Source organism: Carassius carassius, chromosome 16 (genome assembly GCF_963082965.1).
Source record: "Carassius carassius chromosome 16, fCarCar2.1, whole genome shotgun sequence".
NCBI classification, from domain to species: Eukaryota; Metazoa; Chordata; class Actinopteri; order Cypriniformes; family Cyprinidae; genus Carassius; species Carassius carassius.
Window position 1 is genome coordinate 2,827,487 of NC_081770.1, and position 27,650 is coordinate 2,855,136.

General features: G+C 38.7%; 3 protein-coding genes and 1 long non-coding RNA gene across 11 annotated transcripts in view; 3 read left to right on the forward strand and 1 right to left on the reverse strand.

Moving 5' to 3' along the window:
* The window catches only part of LOC132159398 (gastrula zinc finger protein XlCGF52.1-like), a 192,214-nt gene that overhangs the window by 10,769 nt on the left and 153,795 nt on the right, over positions 1 to 27,650 (forward strand). Inside the window, exons 1-3 of one of the 6 annotated variants that reach the window (XM_059568898.1) lie at positions 527 to 623; positions 1,115 to 1,177; positions 1,508 to 1,770. The exons of 1 other annotated variant lie outside the window; for it this stretch is intronic. In XM_059568898.1, the coding sequence (XP_059424881.1) occupies positions 1,722 to 1,770 (49 nt within the window). In that variant the 5' untranslated portion in view covers positions 527 to 623; positions 1,115 to 1,177; positions 1,508 to 1,721. Of the gene's footprint in view, positions 1 to 479; positions 624 to 1,114; positions 1,178 to 1,507; positions 1,771 to 8,810; positions 9,015 to 27,650 lie in introns of those variants that run through there. 4 more of the 6 variants (XM_059568901.1, XM_059568897.1, XM_059568899.1 and 1 more) reach the window with 4 other exon arrangements.
* Positions 11,947 to 16,498, forward strand: LOC132159409 (gastrula zinc finger protein XlCGF49.1-like). Of its 3 annotated transcripts, XM_059568915.1 has the most exons (4): positions 11,964 to 12,053; positions 12,533 to 12,850; positions 14,821 to 15,278; positions 15,637 to 16,498. In XM_059568915.1, exons 3-4 carry the CDS (start codon positions 15,254 to 15,256, stop codon positions 16,428 to 16,430), a joined length of 819 nt encoding a protein of 272 aa, XP_059424898.1. In that variant the 5' UTR covers positions 11,964 to 12,053; positions 12,533 to 12,850; positions 14,821 to 15,253; the 3' UTR covers positions 16,431 to 16,498. The 3 variants fall into 3 exon arrangements, with proteins under 3 accessions (XP_059424897.1, XP_059424898.1, XP_059424900.1); XM_059568914.1 differs by lacking the exon at positions 12,533 to 12,850 and having other exon boundaries at positions 11,947 to 12,053; positions 14,900 to 15,278; XM_059568917.1 differs by lacking the exons at positions 11,964 to 12,053; positions 12,533 to 12,850 and adding an exon at positions 13,755 to 13,877 and having other exon boundaries at positions 14,900 to 15,278.
* On the forward strand, positions 17,956 to 27,241 carry LOC132159407 (zinc finger protein 239-like). Its single transcript, XM_059568912.1, has 3 exons — positions 17,956 to 18,088; positions 18,797 to 19,152; positions 26,302 to 27,241. The coding sequence occupies exons 2-3, from the start codon at positions 19,104 to 19,106 to the stop codon at positions 27,090 to 27,092; spliced, it is 840 nt and encodes a 279-aa protein (XP_059424895.1). The 5' UTR covers positions 17,956 to 18,088; positions 18,797 to 19,103; the 3' UTR covers positions 27,093 to 27,241.
* The window catches only part of LOC132159432 (uncharacterized), a 55,567-nt gene continuing 46,785 nt past the window's right edge, over positions 18,869 to 27,650 (reverse strand). The window contains exon 3 of the long non-coding RNA XR_009437844.1: positions 18,869 to 18,932. This is a non-coding gene — a long non-coding RNA (uncharacterized LOC132159432). The remainder of the gene's footprint in view (positions 18,933 to 27,650) is intronic.

The following is a 27,650-nucleotide window of genomic DNA, read 5'->3' on the forward strand; positions in this document are numbered from 1 at the left end:
TACAGTAATCAAGTAGTCATAAACATGAGGAAGGGCAGAAGCCCAAGGGAGGAGATGTTAGTCTCACGTCTGAATGGGTCACACTGGTTTAAATACAACATTACACAGAATATGAAAACATCCCACTGAATTATTCACTTATTGTAATGTACAAGAAACAGTGAAGCATATACTGCTAGACTGCAACAAATGTGAAGAAGATGGGGCAGAATTAAAGGCACAAATATATAAAACAAAACATGTATTAGGGAAAGCATCTGGGAGAGTACACAATTCATTAATTTTATTTTTGAAAAACACTGGGTTAAGTAAAAATAATTGAATACAAATACATATTCTAAGGAAGATAAGAAAAGTTTACTGGAAATGCAAGAAATGTTTATTTTATTTTAATCATCCACTTTCATTTGATGTTACTCTAATACCCAAACTCCAGTAAAGTAGGTGGCGGTAATGCGCCTTTGGGATGAGTTGTCAACTGCCATTAAACCTGGAAGAAGAAGAAGATGACGTCATCTAGCGCGCGCTCAGCCAGCGTCGAAGTCTCGTGAGGCGAGCAGTTCGCGGTACTTCACGTGTTTACTTTATTGTAGAACACACTTAACCGTTTAAGCAACAAAGAGGTAATTTCTGAATTGTTTTGTTTCTGCGTTTACTGACTAAAACATTTATCACAGCAGGCGACGAGTATGTGAGGGAAAATGATCAGATCTGAGAGAATTATATGTTCGTTTGTATTGTTGAGATGTTTTGGTTGATGATGCTGGAACTGAATGCTCTTTATTTTTAACGGTTTTATAATCTGCCAGTTCCTGTACATACCAAAAAAAAATGTGTTTTGGTTATTAGCAATTCAAACTATGTTTAGTTCATTATGCAACAATTGTGGGTGCTGTAAGTGATGTAGTGTCTTTCTTTATATATATGAATTATTTATTTTATGAGACGATCATATTATGTTTTAAATGAGCAGTTTTATAGTATTTCAACAAATATTGATATGCACATAATCACTACCCACTTAGATGCATATAGATCAGATAGATACTTTTATAAAAAGTGAGATGATCTGCTGCTGATCCTTAATGTCTTTTTTAAATGAGTGTTTATTGAGACTCATCAGTATTATCAGCTGATGAAAATCCTTATTAATTGTTTATTTCTGTACAAGATTTAGGTAAGTATCAAATTTCTGAAATTATATTTCTCTATTCTTTCATTTTATGTCTTTTAATTGTGTGCTATTAATTGTGTGTTTTTCTCAATATTTGTCTCTCAGTCTCAATATACATGAAAGATAATATAAATGTAGGAATATAAATGTGTGAATAAAATTCTTAACAAATAAAAAAGGGATGCAACTTGTGAATGAGTATAAAACATTGTGATTAATCTACTAGAAAGTTAATTTACAAGATGCATAGATAAATGAACATGAAGAGTTAAATAGTTGTGAATTAGTTTAAAATCATATACTCAGTAACTGATTTATCTTTAATTTTGGCAGATTTGCTCCTCCTTCAGTGAAGCTCCTCCCACAACAGTATTGCCTTCAGTGAAGCTCCTCCCACAGCAATCACACCTTCAGTGAAGCTCCTCCCACTGCAGTTCATCAATAAATGCTGGAATATTCCCATCAGTCTACAAGTGAAGAGGAGCATCAAATCATCAGGAAGAAGTGAAATCTGCAGAGACAGAGTTTATTGAAGAACAGAGAGAACATGAGAGATCCAGAACCCTGCAGAATGAACCACACTGAAGAACAAACAGGTTGGTGTTTATTCTTCATCCTTCATCAATGAGGCGGAAGAACAACACGAATATAAACTTTAAGCAGTTTTAATTTTGTTGCAGTAGGAAAAAAAAAAAGCTGCACAATAATATAGTTGAAGCAGTGAATAATAAGGAAACTTTTAATAAAGTAGGTTTTTATTTTACAAAATTGATTTATTTTAGATTTTTGTTTAGTTGGAAAGTTTCGGGGTCACTAAGGTAATGTAAAATGCATCAAAATGATAACGGAAAGTAGGGAATTTCTATATGTATACAAGTTTATATTGTTTCTTCAGAGTTCTTGTTTTTAAGATTTACTGAAAATTAAAAATTTTCAACTTTAATTTCAGAGTTGATTGAAGAAAACAAGGAGCATGAAGAACTGAATAAAGAGGAGGACAAACATGTCAAAACTGGAGAAAAAAGTCACTCTCAAACCAAACAGAAAGTTTTAAAGAAGAAAAGAGATGAGAAATCTTTCACCTGCACTCAGTGTGGAAAGAGTTTAAGAAGCAAACCTGGTCTTAAGAATCACATGAGGATCCACACTGGAGAGAAACTGTTCACATGTGATCAGTGCGGGAAGAGTTTCACAGAATCATCAAACTTTAAGAAACACTTGAACATCCACACTGGAGAGAAACTGCATGAGTGTGATCAGTGTGGAAAAACATTTTTGTGGTCCTCAGTACTGAAGAATCACCTGAAAATTCATTCAAAGGAGAAACCATATTCATGTTCTTTGTGTGGAAAGAGTTTTTCACAACTGCAGAGTTTAAAAGTACATCAGAAGAGACACGCTGGTGTGAGAGAATATAAGTGCTTTGATTGTAAGAAGACTTTTATTACAGCTCCACATTTGAAGCGGCACCTGATGATCCACACTGGAGAGAAACCGTATAACTGTACTGTATGCAGGAAGAGTTTCAATCAATCATCTAATCTACGCGTTCACAAAAAGATTCACAGTCAGTAGATCATCTTCAGATCCAACACTTTCAGGTCTGACGTCATCACCAAACGTGACACAATAATGCATCAAGCATCTTCTGTGTAAATCTGTCCTAACAAACAAACATCATCTAAAGTCACAGTGAATAAAGTTCATCTTCAAGACCAGCAGTTTCAACTGTAACATTTTTATGAACTTCAGTTCCAAAGAAGTAATCCACAAAAGAATGCCACTTACAATAGGACGACCCTTCGAAGTGGTATCCAAACCCTAGTGAACCTTAGGGAGTGTACCATATTTTCCGGACTATAAGTCACACTTTTTTTCATAGTTTGGCTGGTCCTGCGACTTATAGTCAGGTGCAACTTATTTATCAAAATTAAATTGACATGAACCAAGAGAAATGAACCAAGGGAAAACATTACCGTCTACAGCCACCAGAGGGCATATATTAAATATGCACTTAAATTATTTTGTTTTATTTTAGTTATTTATTTATTTTGCCCATGCGATACCATGAAAATAAATAGCCTACACTCTTAAAATAAAGTTGCATCAAAAGGTTTTTCAAGCGATGCCATAGAAGAACCATTTTTGGTTCCACAAAAAAAAACATTCAGGGCCCGGTTCCCCAAAACGTTCTTATCGCTAAGTAGTTCTTAACCTATTCCTTAACCTCTCTCTTAACGTTATGGCACGATTCCCGACACGTTCGTATGCTAAGTATATCTTCTGTAAGTCACACTTTCGTAAGGTTGGTCTGGACCATTCGTAGCTCTCTCTTAGCGTTGTTTGAGCTCAAGACTCTAGTCACTGCCACTGTTCAGCGGTCTTTAGAAATCAGCGCAGCGCAGTACAAGTCAAACAAATGGTATGTTGACAATATTGTGGCTCAACAATGATTTTATTTTATTGACATTTTAAGACCAATTGGATACAGGCCTATTTATGAAGTTGACTTTATTTGGTATCAGAACTAATATGGTGGTAATTAGCCTAGGCTATTTCGTAATGTCATTAAAGCATTTAAATTGGCAATCACTTTTAATAATTTAAATCTGGCAAACAATTTGGCTCTAAATGGCTAAGATCTGTTAATGGGTAAGCATTAGGGGTGTCAAAATTGTTCAAAATTGACGTTCGAATATTTCCTCTTAAAAATACACGAATATTCGAACATCTGGTTGCGCATGTTGTCAATGACGCGGATTACGTCAAATAACAGGCAAAAATAATACAAAGAGACATAACTACTTGTATAGATAGTCTATTTAAGTTTAAACATATATGACAACGTATTACCTACACAAAAACAAGGAAATCAACTAATGGTCAAGACTGCAGACCTCACGCTCTCTCACCCTCACGTTCTCTGCGCATAATGGTTTAAATGAACAAACAAATTTTTGTGCAAGCAGTTTTAGGTCGCGACTGTTGTCCCAAATATAGCAGGCTTCATTCAGTGATTGAAACAAATATTATTAATATAAGTTGAAGTTTTACAGCATATAGAACTGACATTGAATGCTCCGAGCGAGCTGTGCTGTGGTAAACATGGAACTTTTCCTTGACATGAAACGATAAATAATCAAACCTCGAATCCATTGCTTGACAGAACTCCCCGAAGCCTGCCCCATCCGCGATACTGATCGGTCTCATGTCCTTACAAATGAACTAAATTATTTTATCCATTATGGCCTCTTGTCGTGTTGCAAAGTGCTTGTGGCGAGCGATGCAAAGTAACGTTAAGTGTCAAGACGTGACTGTTTAGCTGGAGTTCCACACATTATGCCATGCTCATTTGGGTGCACATTTTTGAGATGTGACCTCATGTTGCTAGTTGTCGAATGGTATGCTAACTGCTAACTGTATCTTAAATAGCTTGCATACAACTTTATCTCGCTGGTCAACAATTTTACCTCATTTTCTCTGCTGCGGTCGAGTTGGGCTCTGCACTTGCTGTCATCTTCCATGAAGACGCGTCAACTTTCAGCAGTGATGCTGTGCCAGACAGTGCGACTCCTGTGAGGCTGTGACCTGTCCCTGAACCCTCAGGCGCGCTAGGGCGCCCACTCGCAAAGCAGACAACCACGCCTCTACTACCGCGGGCCTTTTTTTCCACTTTTTTTTTATTCGAATATTAATTGTCACCTTCGAAATTTGTTTTTTTTAACTATTCGAATACATATTCGAATTTAGAATATTCATTGACAGCCCTAGTAAGCATGGTGGTGTCCAGTAAGCGACCAACTATGGCAGCGATCCAATGTGTCCTTGTATTTAATCAAAGACGGCGCCGGCCGCGAAGCTGTTTAGTCCATGTCATTTTATTTATTCTGCAAAACTTAAGCCCTTTTGCCTGACGTGGCTATATTAAAAAAAAAAATTCACCTCCCAAGACAGCTCGTTATGGAGCTGCTGGACCTTCTCAGACCTGCGCTTGCCAGGCTAACGCGGCAAAATTTAGCTTTAAGCCCTGAAGTCCAGCTGCTTGCAGCGCTAAGGTTTTTTGCTACAGGGAGCTTCATCGAGGTCGTGGGAGAGGGCTATGGCCTAAAACCTCGGTGTGGAGGTGCGTCCACACTGTCACCAACGCCCTTCTGTGCCATACCGGGGATTACATCCTGCTGCCTGCAACACGTCAGGAGGTCCAGGAGGTGCAGCATTGCTGTCATGCCATTGCTGGCATCCCCAGAGTCTTGGGCTTGGTGGATGGCACACTCATCCCTATCGCCAATCCATCAGTGATTGATCAGGCGTACATATCGCGAAAGGGATACGTGGACATAAACTTGCAGGTTATAGTGGACCATAGGGGTGTGATCTCCGACCTGGTGGCAAGGTCCAGCAAAACTTCAAGTTCCTCTGACGAGAAGCTTGGTGCCCTTTTTTTTTACGATGCTTCCCCAGCATATTCTGTATCTAACTCTCTCTCTCTGTTCATTGTAGATAGGTTGCTTTTTATTGAAAACATTAACCAATGACAATCAATACCGCATTAAACAGAAGTAACTGCAGCTGCTTGCCAATCAACTCAGATTGTAAAGTACCTTACCATTAATATAAAAGTGCATTACATAATTTTTAGAAGTCGTTAAACCCATGTCAAGAAGCGCACAAGTGGCACAACGGGATAAGGAGGGTGTATGATTGGCGAGGGATACCCGGTACGTCTAACCATCACAACATATCATGTGAACATATTATTGACCATTTGATCATTTAATTTATAGTCTATATTTTACTGATAACTTAAACTATGTTGAAATAAATGTTACGGGAATAATTTGAGGAATGTTTAATTTGCATAGAACGTGTTGTCTTTCTTAACGCTGTAATGCACCTTCGCGTGAAGTGGAAAATCGATTCCTGAGCAATCAATGCCAACTAATTCAGCACCATTACTTGGGACAGCGCCTTTGTAACGTCAGACGTAAGAGGCAGCGTGCTAAGAAACTTCCTAAGGGACACTTCGGGGAACACACTTAGGAACATAAACAACTTTGGTAAGATATATCTTTCGAGTCTTCTTAGCGCGCTAAGAGTGAGCGTTATCGGGGAACCGGGCGCAGTTTTTTAAAGAACCATGTCTTTCTTGCCTTTTTATAATCTGAAGAACGTTCTTTCACCACAAAGAACCTTTTGTGGAACAGAAAGGTTCTTCAGATGTTAAAGGTTCTTTATGGAACTATTTAGACAAAAATGTTCTTCTGGCATCGTGAAGCACTTTTATTTTTAAGGGGGTTTTACTTCAATTACCTACCATTCTGCCAGTTTTCACTTGGGATATTATAGCAGTGATAAGAATTAAACTTGTATTGAGTCTGAAGTATTTTAGACGTATTTTTGGCTGGAGCTGTTGCCTGTTGCCATGGCCTACTCAGAGTTGACTGAATTTACACAATTCAGCTATTCTGAACCCAAAAACTCAGTTTTCAATTTGAGAGTAATTCAACTCAAAGTTCAAGTTTTAACTCTTAGTTGGTTGAACCTCCTTACTGAACTGGGCCCCTGATCGTGTGATGTTGAATATATTATATATTTATATATTTTTTCTACCACATTATGTTTGTTTCTTTGTGTGTGCTGTTGATTGATTGAATAGGAAACATCCCACTGGATAATGCACTGATTGTAATGTTTAAGAGACAGTGAAGCATATACTGCTAGACTGCAACAAATGTGAAGAAGATAGGGCAGAATTAAAGGCACCAATACATGAACAAAACATGTATTAGGGAAAGCATCTGGGAGAATACACAATTTATTCATTTTATTTTTGAAAAACACTGGGTTAAATAAAAATAATTGAATACGAATAAATATTCTAAGGAAGATAAGAAAAGTTTAATTTTATTTTAAAAGGTTTTATTTTATTTTAATCATCCACCTTTCATTTGATGTTACCAGAGACAGTTTATAAGAGACATGTCACTTCCTCAATCCTCAATACAACTATACAAGGAAAACCTGTAAAGGCAAAGATGGCGGTTGTGTGCACATGTCCCACCCCTCCCGCTGGAAAGCCAATCATCTGCTTCTAACAGTCAAGCCGGGAAACATTTAAGCGTATCGTCTGGTTCCACTGACGTATGCGGACAGTTGAGGAACCCTTGCGCATGCTTAGTAAAGGTATAACCTGTGGGGGAAAAGGGGTTTTAAACCTTATTTTGGGGCAAAGTCATCAATTTTTTTCAGCGATTTTTAGCAGATTTCACTGCTGTTTCTATGCTCTTTTTATGTCCCAGTGACCAGTGAAAGTGCAGTTCTGACTCTCTGTTCATTCATTTAGATAGGAGCTGGTCTTATTATTCTGAAATAGCTGCCCGGAGGCGTTGCCAAGATGGCGGCCGAGTGGCACGACTTGCCTGAAAGGACTTTGATGTTACTCTAATACCCAAACTCCAGTAAAGTAGGTGGCGGTAATGCACCTTTGAGATGAGTTGCCAACCGCCATTAAACCTGGAAGAAGAAGATGATGACGTCATCTAGCGCGCGCTCACAGCCAGCGTCGAGTCCATACAGTCTATGGTCGAGTCTCGTGAGGCGAGCGTTTCGCGGTACTTCACGTGTTTACTTTATTGTAAAACACACTTAACCGTTTAAGCAACAAAGAGGTAATTTTTTAATTGTTTTGTTTCTTCGTTTATTGACTAAAACATTTATCAGCAGGCCTCGAGTATGCGAGGGAAAATGATCAGATCTGAGAGAATTATATGTTCGTTTGTATTGTTGAGATGTTTTGGTTGATGATGCTGGAACTGAATGCTCTTTATTTTTAACGGTTTTATAATCTGCCAGTTCCTGTACATACCAAAAAAAATGTGTTTTGGTTATTAGCAATTCAAACTATGTTTAGATCAATATGCAACAATTGTGGGTGCTGTAAGTGATGTAGTGTCTTTCTTTATAGATATTAATTATTTATTTTATGAGACGATCATATTATGTTTTAATTGAGCAGTTTATTCATATGCAAATAATCACTACCCATTTTAACAGATAACGTTACTTGTATCAAAAGTGAGATGATCTGCTGCTGATCCTGAATGTCTTTTTAATGAGTGTTTATTGAGACTCATAAATATTATCAGCTGATGAAAATCCTTTTTAATTGTTTATTTCTGTAGATTTAGGTAAGTATCAAATTTCTAACATATATTTCTGTATTCTTTCATTTTATGTCTTTTAATTGTGTGCCTCTCCCCCCAAGGTTTTCCTCAATATTTGTCTCTCAGTCTCAATATAAATGTAAGATAAGATAAATGTAGGAATATAAATGTGTGAATTAAATTCTTAAATAAAAAAGGGATATAACTTGTGAATGAGTATAAAACATATTGTGATTAATCTACTAGAAAGTTACTTTACAAGATGCATAGATAAATGAACATGAAGAGTTAAATAGTTGTGAATTAGTTTAAAATCATAAACTCAGTAACTGATTTATCTTTAATTTTGGCAGATTTGCTCCTCCTTCAGTGAAGCTCCTCCCACAACAGTATTGCCTTCAGTGAAGCTCCTCCCACAATAATCACTCCATCAATAAAGCTCCACAAACAATCACACCTTCAGTGAAGCTCCTCCCACAACTATCACACCTTTCGTGAAGCTCCTCCCACTGCAGTTCATCAATAAATGCTGGAATATTCCCATCAGTCTACAAGTGAAGAGGAGCATCAAAGCATCAGGAAGAAGTGAAATCTGCAGAGACAGAGTTTATTGAAGAACAGAGAGAACATGAGAGATCCAGAACCCTGCAGAATGAACCAGACTGAAGAACAAACAGGTTGGTGTTTATTCTTCATCCTTCAATGAGGCGGAAGAACAATACGAATATAAACTTTAAGCAGTTTTAATTTTGTTGCAGTAGGAAAAAAAATAAAAGCTGTACAATAATATAGTTGAAGCAGCAAATAATGAGGAAACTTAAACTAGGTTTTTTTTTTTTTTTTTTTTTTTTTTACAAAATTAATTTTAGATAATTGTGTAGTTGGAAAGTTTCAGGGTCAGTAAGGTAATGTAAAATGCATCAAAATGATAATATTAACTTGTATACATATAGAAATTCCCTACTTTCCATTGTTTCTTCAGAGTTCTTGTTTTTAGGATTTACTGAAAATTAAACATTTTGTACTTTAATTCCAGAGTTGATTGAAGAAAACAAGGAGCATGAAGAACTGAATAAAGAGGAGGACAAACATGTCAAAACTGGAGAAAAAAGTCACTCTCAAACCAAACAGAAAGTTTTAAAGAGGAAAAGAGATGAGAAATCTTTCACCTGCACTCAGTGTGGAAAGAGTTTGAGAAGCAAACCTGGTCTTGAGATTCACATGAGGATCCACACTGGAGAGAAACTGTTCACATGTGATCAGTGCGGGAAGAGTTTCACAGAATCATCAAACTTTAAGAAACACTTGAACATCCACACTGGAGAGAAACTGCATGAATGTGATCAGTGTGGAAAAACATTTTTGTGGTCCTCAGTACTGAAGAAACACCTGAAAATTCATTCAAAGGAGAAACCATATTCATGTTCTTTGTGTGGAAAGAGTTTTTCACAACTGCATAGTTTAAAAGTACATCAGAAGAGACACGCTGGTGTGAGAGAATATAAGTGCTTTGATTGTAAGAAGACTTTTATTACAGCTCCACATTTGAAGCGGCACCTGATGATCCACACTGGAGAGAAACCGTATAACTGTACTGTATGCAGGAAGAGTTTCAATCAATCATCTAATCTACGCGTTCACAAAAAGATTCACAGTCAGTAGATCATCTTCAGATCCAACACTTTCAGGTCTGACGTCATCCCCAAACGTGACACAATAATGCATCAAGCATCTTCTGTGTAAATCTGTCCTAACAAACAAACATCATCTAAAGTCACAGTGAATAAAGTTCATCTTCAAAACCAGCAGTTTCAACTGTAACATTTTTATGGACTTCAGTTCCAATGAAGTAATCCACAAAAGAATGCCACTTACAATAGGACGACCCTTCGAAGGGGTATCCAAACCCTAGTGAACCTTAGGGAGTGTACCGTATTTTCCGGACTATAAGTCGCACTTTTTTTTCATAGTTTGGCTGGTCCTGCGACTTATAGTCAGGTGCGACTTATTTATCAAAATTAATTTGAAATGAACCAAGCGAAATGAACCAAGGGAAAACATTACCGTCTACCGCCACCAGATGGCGCTCTATGCTGCTCAGTGCTCCTGTAGTCCACTACTGAAAACAGAGCACCCTCTCGCGGCTGTAGACGGTAATGTTTTCTCTTGGTTCTAAATAAATGGGACTTATAGTCCAGTGCGACTTATATATGTTTTTTTTCCTCATCGTGATATATTTTTGGACTGATGCGACTTATACTCAGGTGCAACTTATAGTCCGGAAAATACATTATATATCAAAAGTGTAACCGGAAAATCAACTTTAAGAAATTAATAATCACTATTGCTGAATTCTCCATTTTTAAAATGATGCTGTAATTTAGAATGAACGTAAGTTTTCAATTTACTAGTAGGGTCAGCAGGTAAACACTCATAAAAAAAACACAATCATCCAATTGTCTCCTAATTTACTTCACATAATCTGTAGCTTGTTGAAGCACTATAGCCCAAAGCAGGGAACAAAACCACATCAGAATCTCTTTTAAAATAAAGCATCCCTCTCCGCTTTATACAAATTATTATGCTTTATATTGTCTCTTATCTTTGTTTGTTTCACAAAGTCTTAACATCAGCTTCAACGAACCTGCAGAAAGTGTATAAGATGCATTCCTGTTACGAGGTGGAATAAAGTTTAACTTCTTTTTAAAAGGAAAATGACAACTGGATGAATTAGAAGTGACACTGCGCTGTATAGTAACAGAAGGAGCATCATCAGATAGAGTAGATATTTCAGTTGTACCAAAGAATTCCTTCAGTCTCCGAGATCTAAAAAACTTATGAAAGTCAATCATAGTATTAAGTCAATAAGTCACTCTTGCCTTCCAATCTGTACCTGGCACTTCTGCCTGAGTGCAGTTTAAAAAAATAAACAAGCTCTTCCATCATTGACCAGCAGCATCAGATAGGCCTGTCACGATAACATCTTTTTGTCGTGCAATACATTGCCCCAGAAATAATTGCGATAAATGATATTAATATGTTCGTTTTAATGATTGTTTAGATGTTTGGAGTGATGATGCTGGGACTGAATTATTTTTAAATGTTATAATCTGTCAATTTCTAAATTAATCTAAGGGAGGAGATGTTAGTCTAACGTCTGAATGGGTCACACTGGTTTAAATACAACATTGCACAGAATAGGAAAACATCCCACTGGATAATGCACTGATTATAATGTACAAGAAACAGAGGCATATACTGCTAGACTGCAACAAATGTGAAGAAGATAGGGCAGAATTAAAGGCACAAATATATGAACAAAACATTTATTAGGGAAAGCATCTGGGAGAATACACAATTTATTCATTTTATTTTTGAGAAACACTGGGTTAAGTGAAAGAATGTAATATGAATATATAGTCTAAGCAAGATAAGTAAGGTTTAGTGGAAATGCAATATTTTTTTTAATTTTACTTTAATGTTCCTCCTCCACCTTTCATTTGATGTTACTCTAATACCTAAACTCCAGTAAAGTAGGTGGCGGTAATGCGCCTTTGAGATGAGTTGTCAACTGCCATTAAACCTGGAAGAAGAAGAGGATGACGTCATCTAGTGCGCGCTCTGCTAGCGTCGAAGTCTCGTGAGGCGAGCAGTTCGCGGTACTTCACGTGTTTACTTTATTGTAGAACACACTTAACCGTTTAAGCAACAAAGAGGTAATTTCTGAATTGTTTTGTTTCTGCGTTTACTGACTAAAACATTTATCAAAGCAGACGACGAGCATGTGAGGGAAAATGATCCGATCTGAGAGAATTATATGTTCGTTTGTATTGTTTAGATGTTTGGTTGATGATGCTGGAACTGAATGCTCTTTATATTTAACGGTTTTATAATCTGCCAGTTCCTGAAATATGTGTTTTAGTTACTTTATTGCTATGAATGCAGTTATTAGCAAATCAAACTGTTTAGATCAATATGCAACAATTGTGGGTGCCTTAAGTGATGTAGTGTCTTTTTTTATAGATATAAATTATGTATTTTATGAGACGATCATATTATGTTTTAATTGAGCAGTTTTATAGTATTTCAACATATATATATGCAAATAATCACTACACAATTTAACAGATACTTGTATAAAAATTGAGATGATCTGCTGCTGATCCTGAATGTCTTTTTTAACGTGTTTATTGAGACTCCTCAGTATTATCAGCTGATGAAAATCCTTTTTATTTGTTTATTTCTGTACAAGATTTAGCTAAGCATCAAATTTCTAAAATTATAATTCTGAATTCTTTCATTTTATGTCTTTTAATTGTGTGCCCCCCCACCCCAGTTTTTTTCTCAATATTTTTTCTCCGTCTCAATATAAAAGAAAGATAAGATAAATGTAGGAATATAAATATGTACTTTAGATTCTTAAAAAAATAAAAAAGGGGTATAACTTGTGAATTAGTATAAAACACATTGTGATTAATCTACTAGAAAGTTAATTTACAAGATGCATAGATAGGTGAAAATAGAGGTGGACGATATATCGTTTAGACGATAATATCCTAATTATTGGCTGGACTATATGCAAAATTGGGATATTGAATATATCATAATTTGTACAATCCGACCCCCCAAACATGAAAAGAGCTGAAAGAAGTTAAAGAGAAAACAAATAATGCAGCGATTTAAATAATGTAGTAGGGGTCTTTTTTTTTTTTTTGCAAAATTACAATCGTTCCTCAGTTGCATGAGAGAGATTAAGCTGCTACTAATTTGCAATACAACTACGGAGTTCTTACCTGTGTGTTATGACATTTCTTAGGTTGAAGCAACAATCCAAAAACCTAAAGACTAAAGCCGATGTACGTTTAATAAAATAGCTGCTGGAAAAAGCAAAATACGCGTTGTTTGTGGAAAACTGAAGTCTGAAGTTAAAAACTTTTTCTTAAATGTCTGTGGCGTCCTCAAGTGGCAAGTTTCGTGATTGCATCATTGGAAAATTGCGTTGTATAATGAGTCCAAAAGATGGAATGCATTTTCCCAAGAGATCCACCGGAATATCCTCCGAACACAAACAGGGCTTCTTTTAACTTCTAGAAAAAACTTTTTTTTAGTAAAAACTAATTTTTTTATATTAATATGGTGAGCTGCCCATAATGCCTCAGGGCCCCTGAAGCTTTACGTCATTACAGTGTGTCGTGCATATGTTACTCCTCAGTCACTTGTTATCTAGATTCTAGCGCAACAACGCAAAAATGAGCGAAGAAAGTGAAAATACACAGTGAAAATACACAGTCATCCTCAAAACCAGTGCCAGAAGAGCTAACAGCGAGATGTGGGTCAGCTTCTTTAGTCTAGAGATGGTTTGGTTTTGACAAAAAAGACGGGCAACAAAAGTCGCCCGTAGAATTTGTCGCATGCAGAACGCCGTGTAGCAGAGCGCCACAACCAACCTCTTCCATCATCTCTGTACAATGCACAAAACATCGTTTGAAGAGTATGAAAGGCTTCGTACTGAACAAAACATCACTGCTGCTACAAACACGGTACAAAAAAAAGAACAGACACAACAGACCTTGGCAGAAACATTTACAAAGAAAACACCATATGACAAAAAAAAAAAAAGTGGAAAACGATTACAAACTCTGTAACAAGTTTTGCAAGGTCTACGTTGCCAATTCAATCAGTCGAGAAGGATGGGTTTCAAGAAATGTTACAGACTTTACAACCCAGAAATAATCTGCCTTCAAGGAGATATTTCAGTGAAATAGCTCTACCAAAACTGTTCAAGTCTTGTCGACAAACGCTGTTCCATAAATTGCAGAAGATCACCTATTATATACCAATGTGTCCCTGAGCAAGACACTTAACCCCTAGTTGCTCCAGAGGTGTGTGACCTCTGACATATGTGGCAATTGTAAGTCGCTTTGGATAAAAGCGTCAGCTAAGTGAATAAATGTAATGTAATGTATGTATTATGCCACACCCTCCGATCTGTGGTCCAGCAGAACCTCGGAGCCGTACTGCAGAGCAGTGTCTGTTGTTTATTTTCTTCCTTTTGTCTTTTTTTTATCCTCTTTTATATAAATATAATGTGCAAAGATGTTATATTGTGTTGTGTTCTAATGTTTACATTTTGCAAAACAACTTTTTTTTGAAAGCGGTAGTCACATTATTGTTAGTCTATTACTAATAGAGTACTAATTGCAATGCACAAAGTTAATTTATTACGTACATGTACTGAAAAAGCACTGTTCTTGTATTAAAATAAATATTTAGTTCAGTAATTTTGTAATAATGTCTCATATCTTTATTCACTAGTAATTCTATACAATAATAGGTCAAGTACAGCAAGTCAAAAGACCAACTGGGCCTTCTTTGCCAATTTGCACACATTTTTTTAAAGGAAAAATATCGTCTGAATATCGATATCGAGATACTGAAAAAAAATTGAGATATACTTTTTTTGTCAGTATCGCCCAACCCTAGGTGAACATGAAGAGTTAAATAGTTGTGAATTAGTTTAAAATCATAAACTCAGTAACTGATTTATCTTTATTTTTGGCAGATTTGCTCCTCCTTCAGTGAAGCTCCTCCCACAACATTCACACATTCAGTGAAGCTCCTCCCACAGCAATCACACCTTCAGTGAAGCTCCTCCCACTACAATCACATTTTCGGTGAAGCTCCTCCCACTACAACCACACTTTCAGTGAAGCTCCTCCCACAACAATCACGCCATCAGTGAAGCTCCTCCCACAACAATCACACCTTCGGTGAAGCTCCTCCCACTGCAGTTCATCAATAAATGCTGGAATATTCCCATCAGTCTACAAGTGAAGACGAGCATCAAAGCATCAGGAAGAAGTGAAATCTGCAAAGACATTTAATTGAAGAACAGAGAGAACAAGAACCCTGCAGAATGAACCAGACTGAAGAACAAACAGGTTGGTGTTTGTTCTTCATTCGTCGTCAATGAGGCGGAAGAACAATACGATTATAAACTTTAGGCAGTTTTAATTTTGTTGCAGTAGGAAAAAAAAAAAGCTGTACAATAATATAGTTGAAGCAGAAAACGATGAGGACACTTTTAATAAACTAGTTTTTTTTTTTTTTTTACAAAATTAATTTATTTTAGATAATTGTGTAGTTGGAAAGTTTCAGGGTCACTAAGGTAATGTAAAATGCATCAAAATGATAATATAAACTTGTATACATATAGCAATTCCCTACTTTCCATTGTTTGTTCAGAGTTCTTGTTTTTAGGATTTAGTGAAAATTAAACATTTTGTACTTTAATTCCAGAGTTGATTGAAGAAAACAAGGAGCATGAAGAACTGAATAAAGAGAAGGACAAACATGTCAAAACTGGAGAAAAAAGTCACTCTCAAACCAAACAGAAAGATTTAAAGAAGAAAAGAGATGAGAAATCTTTCACCTGCACTCAGTGTGGAAAGAGTTTGGGAGGCAAACAGAGTCTTGGAAATCACATGAGGATCCACACTGGAGAGAAACCATACACATGTGATCAGTGTGGGAAGAGTTTCACACAAACAGCAAACCTTAAGATGCACATGCACATCCACACTGGAGAGAAACCTTACAAGTGTTCACATTGCGACAAGAGATTCAGTGTGTTAGGAGACCTGAAAACACATGAGAGGATCCACACTGGAGAGAAACTGTTCACATGTGATCAGTGCGGGAAGAGTTTCACAGCATCATCAAACTTTAAGAAACACTTGAACATCCACACTGGAGAAAAGCTGCATGAATGTGATCAGTGTGGAAAAACATTTTTGTGGTCCTCAGTACTGAAGAATCACCTGAAAATTCATTCAAAGGAGAAACCATATTCATGTTCTTTGTGTGGAAAGAGTTTTTCACAACTGCAGAGTTTAAAAGTACATCAGAAGAGACACGCTGGTGTGAGAGAATATAAGTGCTTTGATTGTAAGAAGACTTTTATTACAGCTCCACATTTGAAGCGGCACCTGATGATCCACACTGGAGAGAAACCGTATAACTGTACTGTATGCAGGAAGAGTTTCAATCAATCATCTAATCTACGCGTTCACAAAAAGATTCACAGTCAGTAGATCATCTTCAGATCCAATACTTTCAGGTCTGATGTCTAATCCTCACTAAACGTGACACAATAAAGCGTCAAGAAGTCACAGTGACAAGTCACAGTGAATAAAGTTCATCTTCAAGACCAGCAGTTTTAACTGTAACATTTTTATGGACTTATTAGCATCCTGTTAAACTATTAGCATCCTGTTAATGTATAACAATACTGAGGTGAAAATGTATCTGCCAATATAAAGTATAACTAGCATTTAATTACTAAATACACTTAGCCTGTTGCAAAGAACTGCTACTTTTACATGGTAAATAGAATATATCACGATTTTCACTTTACATTTTTTTCTGTACATAGCGTCTAGAGCTACTTGCACTCAGCCTACTGTAAATAGTATTTATCGCTAAGAAAGTATGTTAATTCCACTTAGTGTAAATAGCATTTTTTGACCATGAGATACCATAAAATGATTAGGTATTCGTTCATTAATGTAACGTTCTGCCAGTTTTCACCTGTGATATTATAACACAGGTGAAAAGAAGAATTACATTTGTATTGAGTCTGAAGTATGCAGACAGCTTTTTGGCGGGAGTTGTTGCCATGGTGAATCGTAATATTGAGTCTCCATTGATAATGGCTTTTTATAGTTGTGGTGCACGTGCTTAAATCAGAGTCAGTCAATTTAGAGTTGATTAAACCAACTCATTTCAGCTGTTCTTTAACTGATAACTCAGAGTTTCCCATCTCAGGGTAAGTCAACTCAAGAGTTCAAGTTTAAACTCAGAGTTGGTTGAACCTCCTTAGTGAAGCGGGCCCCAGTAGAATCAGATAGGCCTGTCACGATAACATCTTTTTGTTGCGCAATACATTGTACAATACCTCAGAAATAATTGCAATAATGATTTTAATATGTTTGTTTTAATGATTGTTTAGATGTTTGGAGTGATGATGCTGGTACTGAATGCTCTTTATTTTAAAATTTTATAATCTGTCGATTTCTAAACTAATCCAAGGGAGAAGATGTTAGTCTCACATCTGAATGGGTCACACTGGTTTAAATACAATATTGCACAGAATAAGAAAGCATCCCTCTGGATAATGCACTGATTATAATGTACAAGAAACAGTGAAGCATATACTGCTAGACTGCAACAAATGTGAAGAAGATAGGGCAGAATTAAAGGCACAAATGGATGAACAAAACATTTATTAGGCAAAGCATCTGGGAGAATACACATTTTTTTTTTAATATCTTTAACACTGGGTTAAGTGAAATAATTTAATATGAATATATAGTCTAAGCAAGATAAGTAAAGTTTAGTGGAAATGCAAGAAATTTTTAATTTTACTTTAGAAAAAAAAAAAAAAAAAATATATATATATATATATATATATATATATATATATATATATATATATATATATATATATATATAATTTTTCCTCCTCCACCTTTCATTTGACGTAACTCTAATACCCAAACTCCAGTAAAGTAGGTGGCGGTAATGCGCCTTTGGGATGAGTTGTCAACTGCCATTAAACCTGGAAGAAGAAGATGATGACGTCATCTAGCGCGCGCTCAGCCAGCGTCGAGTCTCGTGAGGCGAGCAGTTCGCGGTACTTCACGTGTTTACTTTATTGTAAAACACACTTAACCGTTTAAGCAACAAAGAGGTAATTTCTGAATTGTTTTATTTCTACAACATTTATCAGAGCAGACGACGAGCATGTGAGGGAAAATATTAGATCTGAGAGGATTATATGTTCGTTTGTATTTAGATGTTTGGTTGATGATGCTGGAACTGAATGCTCTTTATTTTTAACAGAATTATAATCTGTCAGTTCCTGGACATACCAAAAATATGTGTTTTAGTTACTTTATTGCTATGAATGCAGTTATTAGCAAATCAAACTATGTTTAGATCAATATGCAACAATTGTGGGTGCCTTAAGTGATGTAGTGTCTTACTTTATTGATTTAAATCATGTATTTTATGAGACGATTATATTATGTTTTAATTGAGCAGTTTTATAGTATTTCAACAAATATTCTTATGCAAATAATCATTACCCACTGTCACAGATACTTGTATAAAAAGTGAGATGATCTGCTGCTGATCCCCACACACACACACATACACAATATTTGTCTCTTTGTCTCAATAGAAATTACAGATAAAATAAGGAATTTAAATATGTAAATTAATTTATAAAAAAAATTAAAAAAGGGTTACGACTTGTGAATGAGTATAAAACATTGTGATTAATCTACTAGGAAATTAATTTGCAAGATGCATAGATAGGTGAACATGAAGAGTTAAACAGCTGTGAATTAGTTTAAAACCATAAACTCAGTAACTGTTTTAACTTTAATTTTGTCAGATCTGCGCCTCCTTTAGTAAAGCTCCTCCCACAACAGTATCACCTTCAGTGAAGCTCTCACAACAATCACAGCTTCAGTGAAGCTCCTCCCACAACAGTATAACCTTTATCGAAGCACCTCCCACAACAGTATCGCCTTCAGTGAAGCTCCTCCCACAGCTATCACACCTTTCGTGAAGCTCCTCCCACTGCAGTTCATCAATAAATGCTGGAATATTCCCTTCAGTCTACAAGTGAAGACGAGCATCAAATCATCAGGAAGAAGTGAAATCTGCAGAGAGAGACTTTATTGAAGGACGGAGAAAACATGAGAGATCTAGAACCCTGCAGAATCAAGCACACTGAAGAACAAACAGGTTGGTGTTTGTTCTTCATCTTAGCCAAGGCAAGACATATATATATAAAAGTTTATATATATATGTAAAAGTATATATATATAAACGATATAAAAGTTTATTTATATAGCACATTTCGTACACAATGGTAATTCAAAGTGCTTAACATGAAAGAAAATAAAATAGTAATGAAGGAATATAATTAAAAAATAAATAAAACAAGCAATTTTAAAACTTTGGAAATGATTTAAAAATTGACTTATTTAAAATGAATTTAAAACAGTTAAAAATAGAAAATGATTTTACATAAAATACAGTGAATATGTAAAATATATTGCAGTCGGTTCGGACATGTCAAAGTGCTCATTCAATAAATGCACAGCTAAACAGATGAGTTTTAAGTCTAGATTTAAATGTTACTAGTGTTTTAGCACATCTGATCTCTTCTGGAAGCTGATTCCAGCTGCGAGCGGCATAGTAACTAAAGGAGGACTCCCCTTGTTTTGTGTGAACCCTTGGTATTTCTAACTGACTCGATCCTTTTTTGGAAAACAGTGTGTCAATAATGCAAAATGATAGTTAAAGGCAGTTCACCATTGAATTCAGTGATGTCATCTCTGTTCAGTTAAATAGTGTCTGTGCATTTATTTGCAATCAAGTCAACTAATGATCTGAGTGCTCTTTTAGGTTTATATTCAGTGAACATATGTGCAATATATTACGGTTCTAGGTCATTTAGTGACTTATATTCGAGTAAAAGTACTTTAAAAAACAATCCTAAATGTAACTGGAAGCCAGTGTAAGGACCTGAGGACTGGTGTGATATGCTCAGATTTTCTGGTTCTAGTCAGAATCCTGGCAGCAGCGTTCTGGATGAGCTGCAGCTGTCTGGTCTTTTTGGGAAGGCCGGTGAGGAGCCCATTACAATAGACGGTTTCAACGGCAACAACATAAACAAACGTTACTGCTCATGCGCACTTTTGTGGACCTAACTTAACTTCCGGTAGACTTCCAAATAGAATCAATAACAACAGCCAAGTCCCTCTATTTTTTGATAACAAAAAAAAATATGTTTGCTGCATGGATCAGGCGGACTTAATGAAAATGCTAATTCATTCTTTGCCAGCAGGAGATGTTTTAAAGCATAGACATTAAGCATGAGAAATAGAGGTTTCCCCAGTAACAGCTGTAAACAAAGCAGAGCTGGTACGCTCACACGCTGCTTTATCAGGCATATAACATGCAAGTCTTCCTTCAGAAATACAGCGATATAAAAACGCCTGTGCCTCATTTTGTTATTTAAATATATAAATGTAAGGAATTATTATTATTAAACGTGCAGTACGTAACATTACTCGTGTTTATTCAACGAAGCCTTTTTGAAAAGCGATCAGTTTTAAAATTGTGGCGAGTCTCCAAAAATAAATAAATGTATGGGAAACACATCCCGCAGCACAACCACCTGAGCCCAACTTCAGTCTACTCATCACCTTAACTTTAACTGTGTTTGTAGAAGGCACTGCAGCCAGAGCGATGTACACAACACAGACCGGAAGTTATCTTCATCGGGCACATGCGCCTGGACCGAAACCGTCTATAGTCCACCCTGCTGGTGATAAAGGCATGAACAAGATTCTCCAAGTCTTGACTGAAAACAAAACATCTAATTCTTGCAATGTTTTTTAAATGATAGTATGCTGATTTAGTTACTGCTTTGACATGACTACTGAAACTAAGGTCTGTCTCCAGAATCACACCAAGATTCCTGACTTGATTTTTTGTTGTTTGACCCCTAGAGTCAAGGTATGCAGTCACCTTGAAAACTTCATCTTTGTTTCCAAATGCAATAACTTCAGTTTTTTCCTTTTTTAACTGAAGAAAGTTCTGGCACATCCAACTATTAATTTCACCAATACATTGGCAGAGGGAGTCAATGGGGCTGTAGTCATTTGGAAATATGGCTAGGTAAATCTGGGTATCATCAGCATAGCTGTGATAAGAAAATTTGGTTCATTCTCGTTATTTGACTGAGTGGGAGCATATGCAGGCTAAACAAGAGCGGTGCAAGGATTGAGCCTTGTGGGACTCCACATGTCATGGACGTCCACTTAGACTTATGCTCTCCTAGACTCACATAATAGCGTCTCCCTTCTAAGTATGACTTGAACCATTTGAGTACCATCCCAGAAAGCCTGACCCAGTGTTCCAGTCTCTCTAGTAGTATGTTATGATCGACAGTGTCAAACGCAGCACTGAGATCTAGCAATACCAGCACCGATATTTTGCCAGAGTCAGAATTTAAGCGAATATCATTTATTATCTTAATGAGTGCTGTACATGTGCTGTGATGCGGTCAGAAACCAGATTGAAAATTGTCCAGGTATCCATTTGAGTTTAAGTATTTGTTCAGCTGATTAAAAACTACCTTTTCTATAATTTTGCCTATAAAAGGAAGATTAGATATTGGTCTAAAATGTTTCAAAATGGTGTTATCAAGATTGGTCTTTTTCAGGAGGGGCTTAACAACTGCAGTTTTCAGGGAGTTTGGAAATGTCCAGAAAGAAGTGAGGCATTCACCACTTCTAAAAGATCTGCTTCTAAACAGTTAAGCACACTTTTGAAAAAAGATGTGGGAAGTGTGTCAAGATAGCAGGTTGACAATTTTAGGTGATTTACTATTTCTTCCAATATTTTGCTATCAATTGCTTCAAAAGTAGACATAGTAACTTTTGATACTGTGGCCAAATCTGTCTGACCTCTGGATTGCTTGAGGATGTGCCAATCGCCTTCCTGATATTGATGATCTTCTCAGAAAATAAGGAAGCAAACTCATTGCATTTGCTGTCTGAAAGCATTTCACTGGGAATCTGACTTGGGGGTTTGTCAGTCTCTCAACAGTGACAAAAAGAGTACAAGTGTTGTTTAAGTTACTGTTTATAAGGTCTGAGAAGAAATTCTGTCTAGCTGTGACTAGTTTCACATTAAAAGCATGAAGGCTGTGTCACAGTGTCTGGGTTGTGTTCTCTGGGGTTCCACTAGATGTCCTCCTTTCTCACGGTGTCTGTCACCTTATTACTTCCTGTTCCCTTATTTGGTCACCTTCCTCCTTGTTGAGTAATTGATTGTTCCCCACCTGTCTCCTGTTCCCTCATTATCCTTCTGTGTATTTATACCCGGTCTGTCTGAGTCTGTGTGACGGAGTCCTTGTTTAATGTTGAAAGTTAATTCATGTCCGTCGCTCCTTGCCTTGCCTTGCCTTGCCTTGCCTTGTCTTCGTGTCTTGTTTATGTTGGATTTGGATATTCTGGTTTTGACCCTGCCTGGACTGTTTACCCCTTTGGATTACCCTTTAATAAATGACTTACCTGCAATTGGTTCCCTCTCCGTGTTTTCTGTAACACCGATCGTGACAGAAGGACTCCGTCCCACTAGGAACCAGCGGTATGTCGTTTTTCCGTTCCCCAGCCAAGATGGCGGAGCAGCAAACCAAGTATCTTAGGTTGACCGCCCTCCGCCAAGAGGGAAATGAAGTGGGTGCCCTGTCTCAGGTGTTCTGATCCCTGGCCGAGGGCATGGGCTACAACGATGCGGCCCTCAAAGACTATTTCAATGGCGGGCTGGATGATCCAGTGTCTCAGGAGGAGATGGCGCAGTTAGAGACACTGGAATTCTGGGAATTTGTGCGCTACCTGCAGCATCGGCTTCGGTGGGATGCCCCAGCCACTCCTGTCTCTTCCGGTGGGGTGGTCGTCAGCCCAGCACCACTGCCCAGGATGGCAACCAGCCAAGCGCCACAGCACAAGATGGCCGCTAACCCAGCGCCAATGCCCAAATTGGCCACCGGTCCAGCGCCACAGTACAAGATGGCCGCCAGTCCAGCGCCACAACCCAAGATGGCCGCCAGCCTAGCGCCACAGCCCAAGATGGCCGCCAACCTAGCTCCACAACACAAGATGGCTGTCAGCCCAGCGCCAATGCCCAAATTGACCACCGGTCCAGCACCACAGTACAAGATGGTCGCCAGCCCAGCACCACAGCACAAGATGGCTGTCAGCCCAGCGCCACAGCACAAGATGGCCGCTAACCCAGCGCCAATGCCCAAATCGGCCACCGGTCCAGCGCCACAGTACAAGATGGTCGCCAGCCCAGCACCACAGCACAAGATGGCCGCCTGTCCAGAGTCATGGCCCAAGATGGCTGCTTGCCCCGCTGCACAGGATGGCAGTCACAGCTGACCCCCTGGAGTTGAGTCAGGTTCCAGTGGACCCCCCAGAGTCGAGTCAGTTTCCAGTGAACTCTCCAGAGTCGAGTCAGTTTCCAGTGAACTCTCCAGAGTCGAGTCAGTTTCCAACGGACTCTCCAGAGTGGAGTCAGTTTCCAGCGGACTCTCCAGAGTCGAGTAAGATTCCAGCGGACTCTCCAGAGTCGATTCAGGTTCCAGCGGACCCCCCAGAGTCGATTCAGGTTCCAGTGGACCCCCCAGAGTCGATTCAGGTTCCAGTGGACCCCCCAGAGTCGAGTCAGTTTCCAGCGGACTCTCCAGAGTCGAGTCAGGTTCCAGCGGACTCTCCAGAGTCGAGTCAGGTTCCAGCGGACTCTCCAGAGTGGAGTCAGGTTCCAGCGGACTCTCCAGAGTGGAGTCAGGTTCCAGCGGACTCTCCAGAGTCGAGTCAGGTTCCAGCGGACTCTCCAGAGTCGAGTCAGGTTCCAGCGGACTCTCCAGAGTCGAGTCAGGTGTTCGTGGACCCTCCAGAGACTAGGCTGGTCACCGTTGACCTTTCAGAGTCAAGTCAAGTCACCGCTGACCTTTCAGAGTCAAGTCACCGCTGACCTTCCAGAGTCAGGGCTAGTCACCGCTGATCTTCCAGAGTCAGGGCTAGTCACCGCTGATCTTCCAGAGTCAGGGCTAGTCACCGCTGATCTTCCAGAGTCAGGGCTAGTCACCGATGACCTCCCAGAGCCAGGGCTAGGTACCATGGACTTTCCAGAGACTAGGCTGGTCACCGTTGACCTTTCAGAGTCAAGTCAAGTCACTGGAGATTTTCAAGGACTGAGTCAAGTCACCGGTGATCTTCATGAACAAAGGCAAGTCACCATTGATCTTCATGAGCAAATGCAAGTCACCAATGATCTTCATGTATAAGTGCAAGTCACCGATGGTCTTCATGAACAAAGGCCAGTCACCAATGATCTTCGATAGCAGACTCAGGCCAGCACCAATCTTCTGGAGTCCAGTAAGGACACCAGGGGTTTACCAGAGTTTAGTCGTCCCGTTGGTCCGGCCGCACGGAGGTCTGCTCCGCCTTGGGGGGCTCTGGTCCTGACCACATGGCTGTGGTGGTTTTCTGCCCCGCCCTGGGGGCCTTCCGCCCTGACCGCACAGTTGTGGTGGTCTTCCGCTCCGCCCTGGAGGACTCTGGCTTCGACCACAAGGACGTGGTGGTCTGCTGCTCCGCCCCGGGGGGCTTCTGCCCTGACCACACGGCTGTGGTGGTCTTCTGCTCCGCCCTGGTGGGCGCCACATGATGTCCTTCATGGACTTCTGTTTTGTGTTTCTTGGTTTCTGTTATGTTTCTGTCTGTTCCCCTCAGTGAGTCTGGCCCTCCGTCCCTCCCCCTGAGCCTCCACCTGTCCGCCTCCCTCCTGGTCTGTGTCGTGTCTTGTCGTGGAGCATCTGGGAGCCGCTCCGTAGAGGGGGGTATTGTCACAGTGTCTGGGTTGTGTTCTCTGGGGTTCCACTAGATGTCCTCCTTTCTCACAGTGTCTGTCACCTTATCACTTCCTGTTCCCTTATTTGGTCACCTTCCTCCTTGTTGAGTAATTGATTGTTCCCCACCTGTCACCTGTTCCCTCATTATCCTTCTGTGTATTTATACCCGGTCTGTCTGAGTCTGTGTGACGGAGTCCTTGTTTAATGTTGAAAGTTAATTCATGTCCGTCGCTCCTTGCCTTGTCTTCGTGTCTTGTTTATGTTGGATTTGGATATTCTGGTTTTGACCCTGCCTGGAATACTTCAAGTTGGCGTAGATTTATCTGTATTTAGTACAGCGGTCAGGGTGGTACGTAGGTGTAGTGTTGCTGGTTTGGACAGCACTGCTGGACTGCATAGTTTTCCAGCAGAATTTAAAATTAGGCGCCAGTGGTTGCATGCACGTGGCTTGGAAGACCGTTAGTTCCCGGCTTGAGCTGGAGTGTGCAAACTGCATTTTACACGGGATTGCTTCTCCAACGCAATGGTGGTTGAAATGGGCTTCTCCACACAGCTCCCCTGAAAAGCGACGCGGTGCAGGAGTTAAGACCGCAGTTTGAGCCAGCGGCTCGAAATGATATATAGAACGTCCGAATGGTAGCGAAACTGGCATACACACCTTAAGCCTCTTTAACACTGCAATTCCGGAAAATACATGGGTAATATGTCTTGGCAATTGTTCCTGGGTCGCTAGGTTTTGCCCCTTTCACACAGCCAGTGATTTCCCAGAATATGTGTGTGCATTCACACACAAACCGTAAACGTCTCGTAATGACCTGTGACATTACGTATAATGTACGAATTGAAAATGCTAGGCACGTTAACATTCCTTTAAACTGGCGAATGATCTCAGCTTCAGGGCGGATAGTGAGGAACTAACTGATCTCTGCTTCATTACAGTTTGCACATATTAAAAACATTTGCATTTGCATGCCTTCAAAACGCACAGTAAAAGAGACGCACAGTAACATGCATCACTACAACATGGCATTAGTTCTGGTTCCAGGATTGAACCCGGCAATGTTACTAGGTCCCCAACCCGGGATCTATCCCGGAATCAATCCCGGGACATGTTTGCGTTCACACAGAAGGCGATACGGCAATGTTCCAACAATTTTCTGGGATAAGAATATAATAATAATACAGTTTTAATTTTGTTGCAGTAGGAAAAAAGAAAGAAAAGCTGTGCAATAATATAGCTGAAGCGGCAAATAATGAGGACACTTTTAATAAACTGGGTACTTTTTTATTTATTTATTTATTTATTTTTTACAGAATTTATTTCAGATAATTGTGTAGTTGGAAAGTTTCAGGGTCACTAAGGTAATGTAAAATGCATCAAAATGATAATATAAACTTCTAAACATGTAGCTATTCCCTTCAGAGTTTTCACATCAAACATTTTTTTACTTTAATTTCAGAGTTGATTGATGAAAACAAGGAGCATGAAGAACTGAATAAAGAGGACAAAGATGTCAAAACTGGAGAAAAAAGTCGCTCTCAAACCAAACAGAAAGTTTTAAAGAAGAAAAGAGATGATAAATCTTTCACCTGCACTCAGTGTGGAAAGAGTTTGACATGCAAACAGAGTCTTGAGAATCATATGAGGATCCACACTGGAGAGAAACCATTCACATGTGATCAGTGCGAGAAGAGTTTCAGACAATCGGCACACCTTAAGATGCACATGCACATCCACACTGGAGAGAAACCTTACAAGTGTTCACACTGCAACAGCGGATTCAGTCGGTCAGGAGACCTGAAAACACATGAGAGGATCCACACTGGAGAGAAACTGTTCACATGTGATCAGTGCGGGAAGAGTTTCACAGAATCATCAAACTTTAAGAAACACTTGAACATCCACACTGGAGAAAAACTGCATGAATGTTTTCAATGTGGAAAAACATTTTTGTGGTCCTCAGTACTGAAGAATCACCTAAAAATTCATTCAAAGCAGAAACCACATTCATGTTCTTTATGTGGAAAGAGTTTTTCACAACTGCAGAGTTTAAAAGTACATCAGAAGATACACACTGGTGTAAGAGAATATAAGTGCTTTGATTGTAAGAAGACTTTTATTAGAGCTCAACATTTGAAGCGGCACCTGATGATCCACACTGGAGAGAAACCGTATAACTGTACTGTATGCAGGAAGAGTTTCAATCAATCATCTAATCTACGTGTTCACAAAAAGATTCACAGTCAGTAGATCATCTTCAGATCCAACATTTTCAGGTCTGACGTCCTCACCAAAGGTGACACAACAATGTGTCAAGAAATAAAGCATCTTCTGTGTAAATCTGTCATAACAAACAAACATTATCTAGTCACAGTGAATAAAGTTCATCTTCAAGACCAGCAGTTTCAACTGTAAAATTTTTATGGACTTCAGTTCCAATGAAGTAATCCACAAAAGAATGCCACTTACAATAGGACGACCCTTTGAAGGGGTATCCGAGCCCCTAGGGAGTGTATATATCAATGGTGTAACCGGAAAATCAACTTAAAATTCTCCATTGAATTCTCCATTTTTAAAATGATGCTGTAAGGGCTGTTACATAGTCAACGCATCAGTACACATACGCGTCCGCCATTATGCGTCGGTGCGTAGCCAAATGTGTCATCCTAGTTTTTGATAAGCGACACGCTGATGCACGCAATACTATGCATTGACGGTGGGGGCGACATTGCAAGTATTGTACATTAATTCAAATATTTTATGTTTACAGAAGAATGTTTGAGTACAATGGTGGGCGAAGAGGAAAAA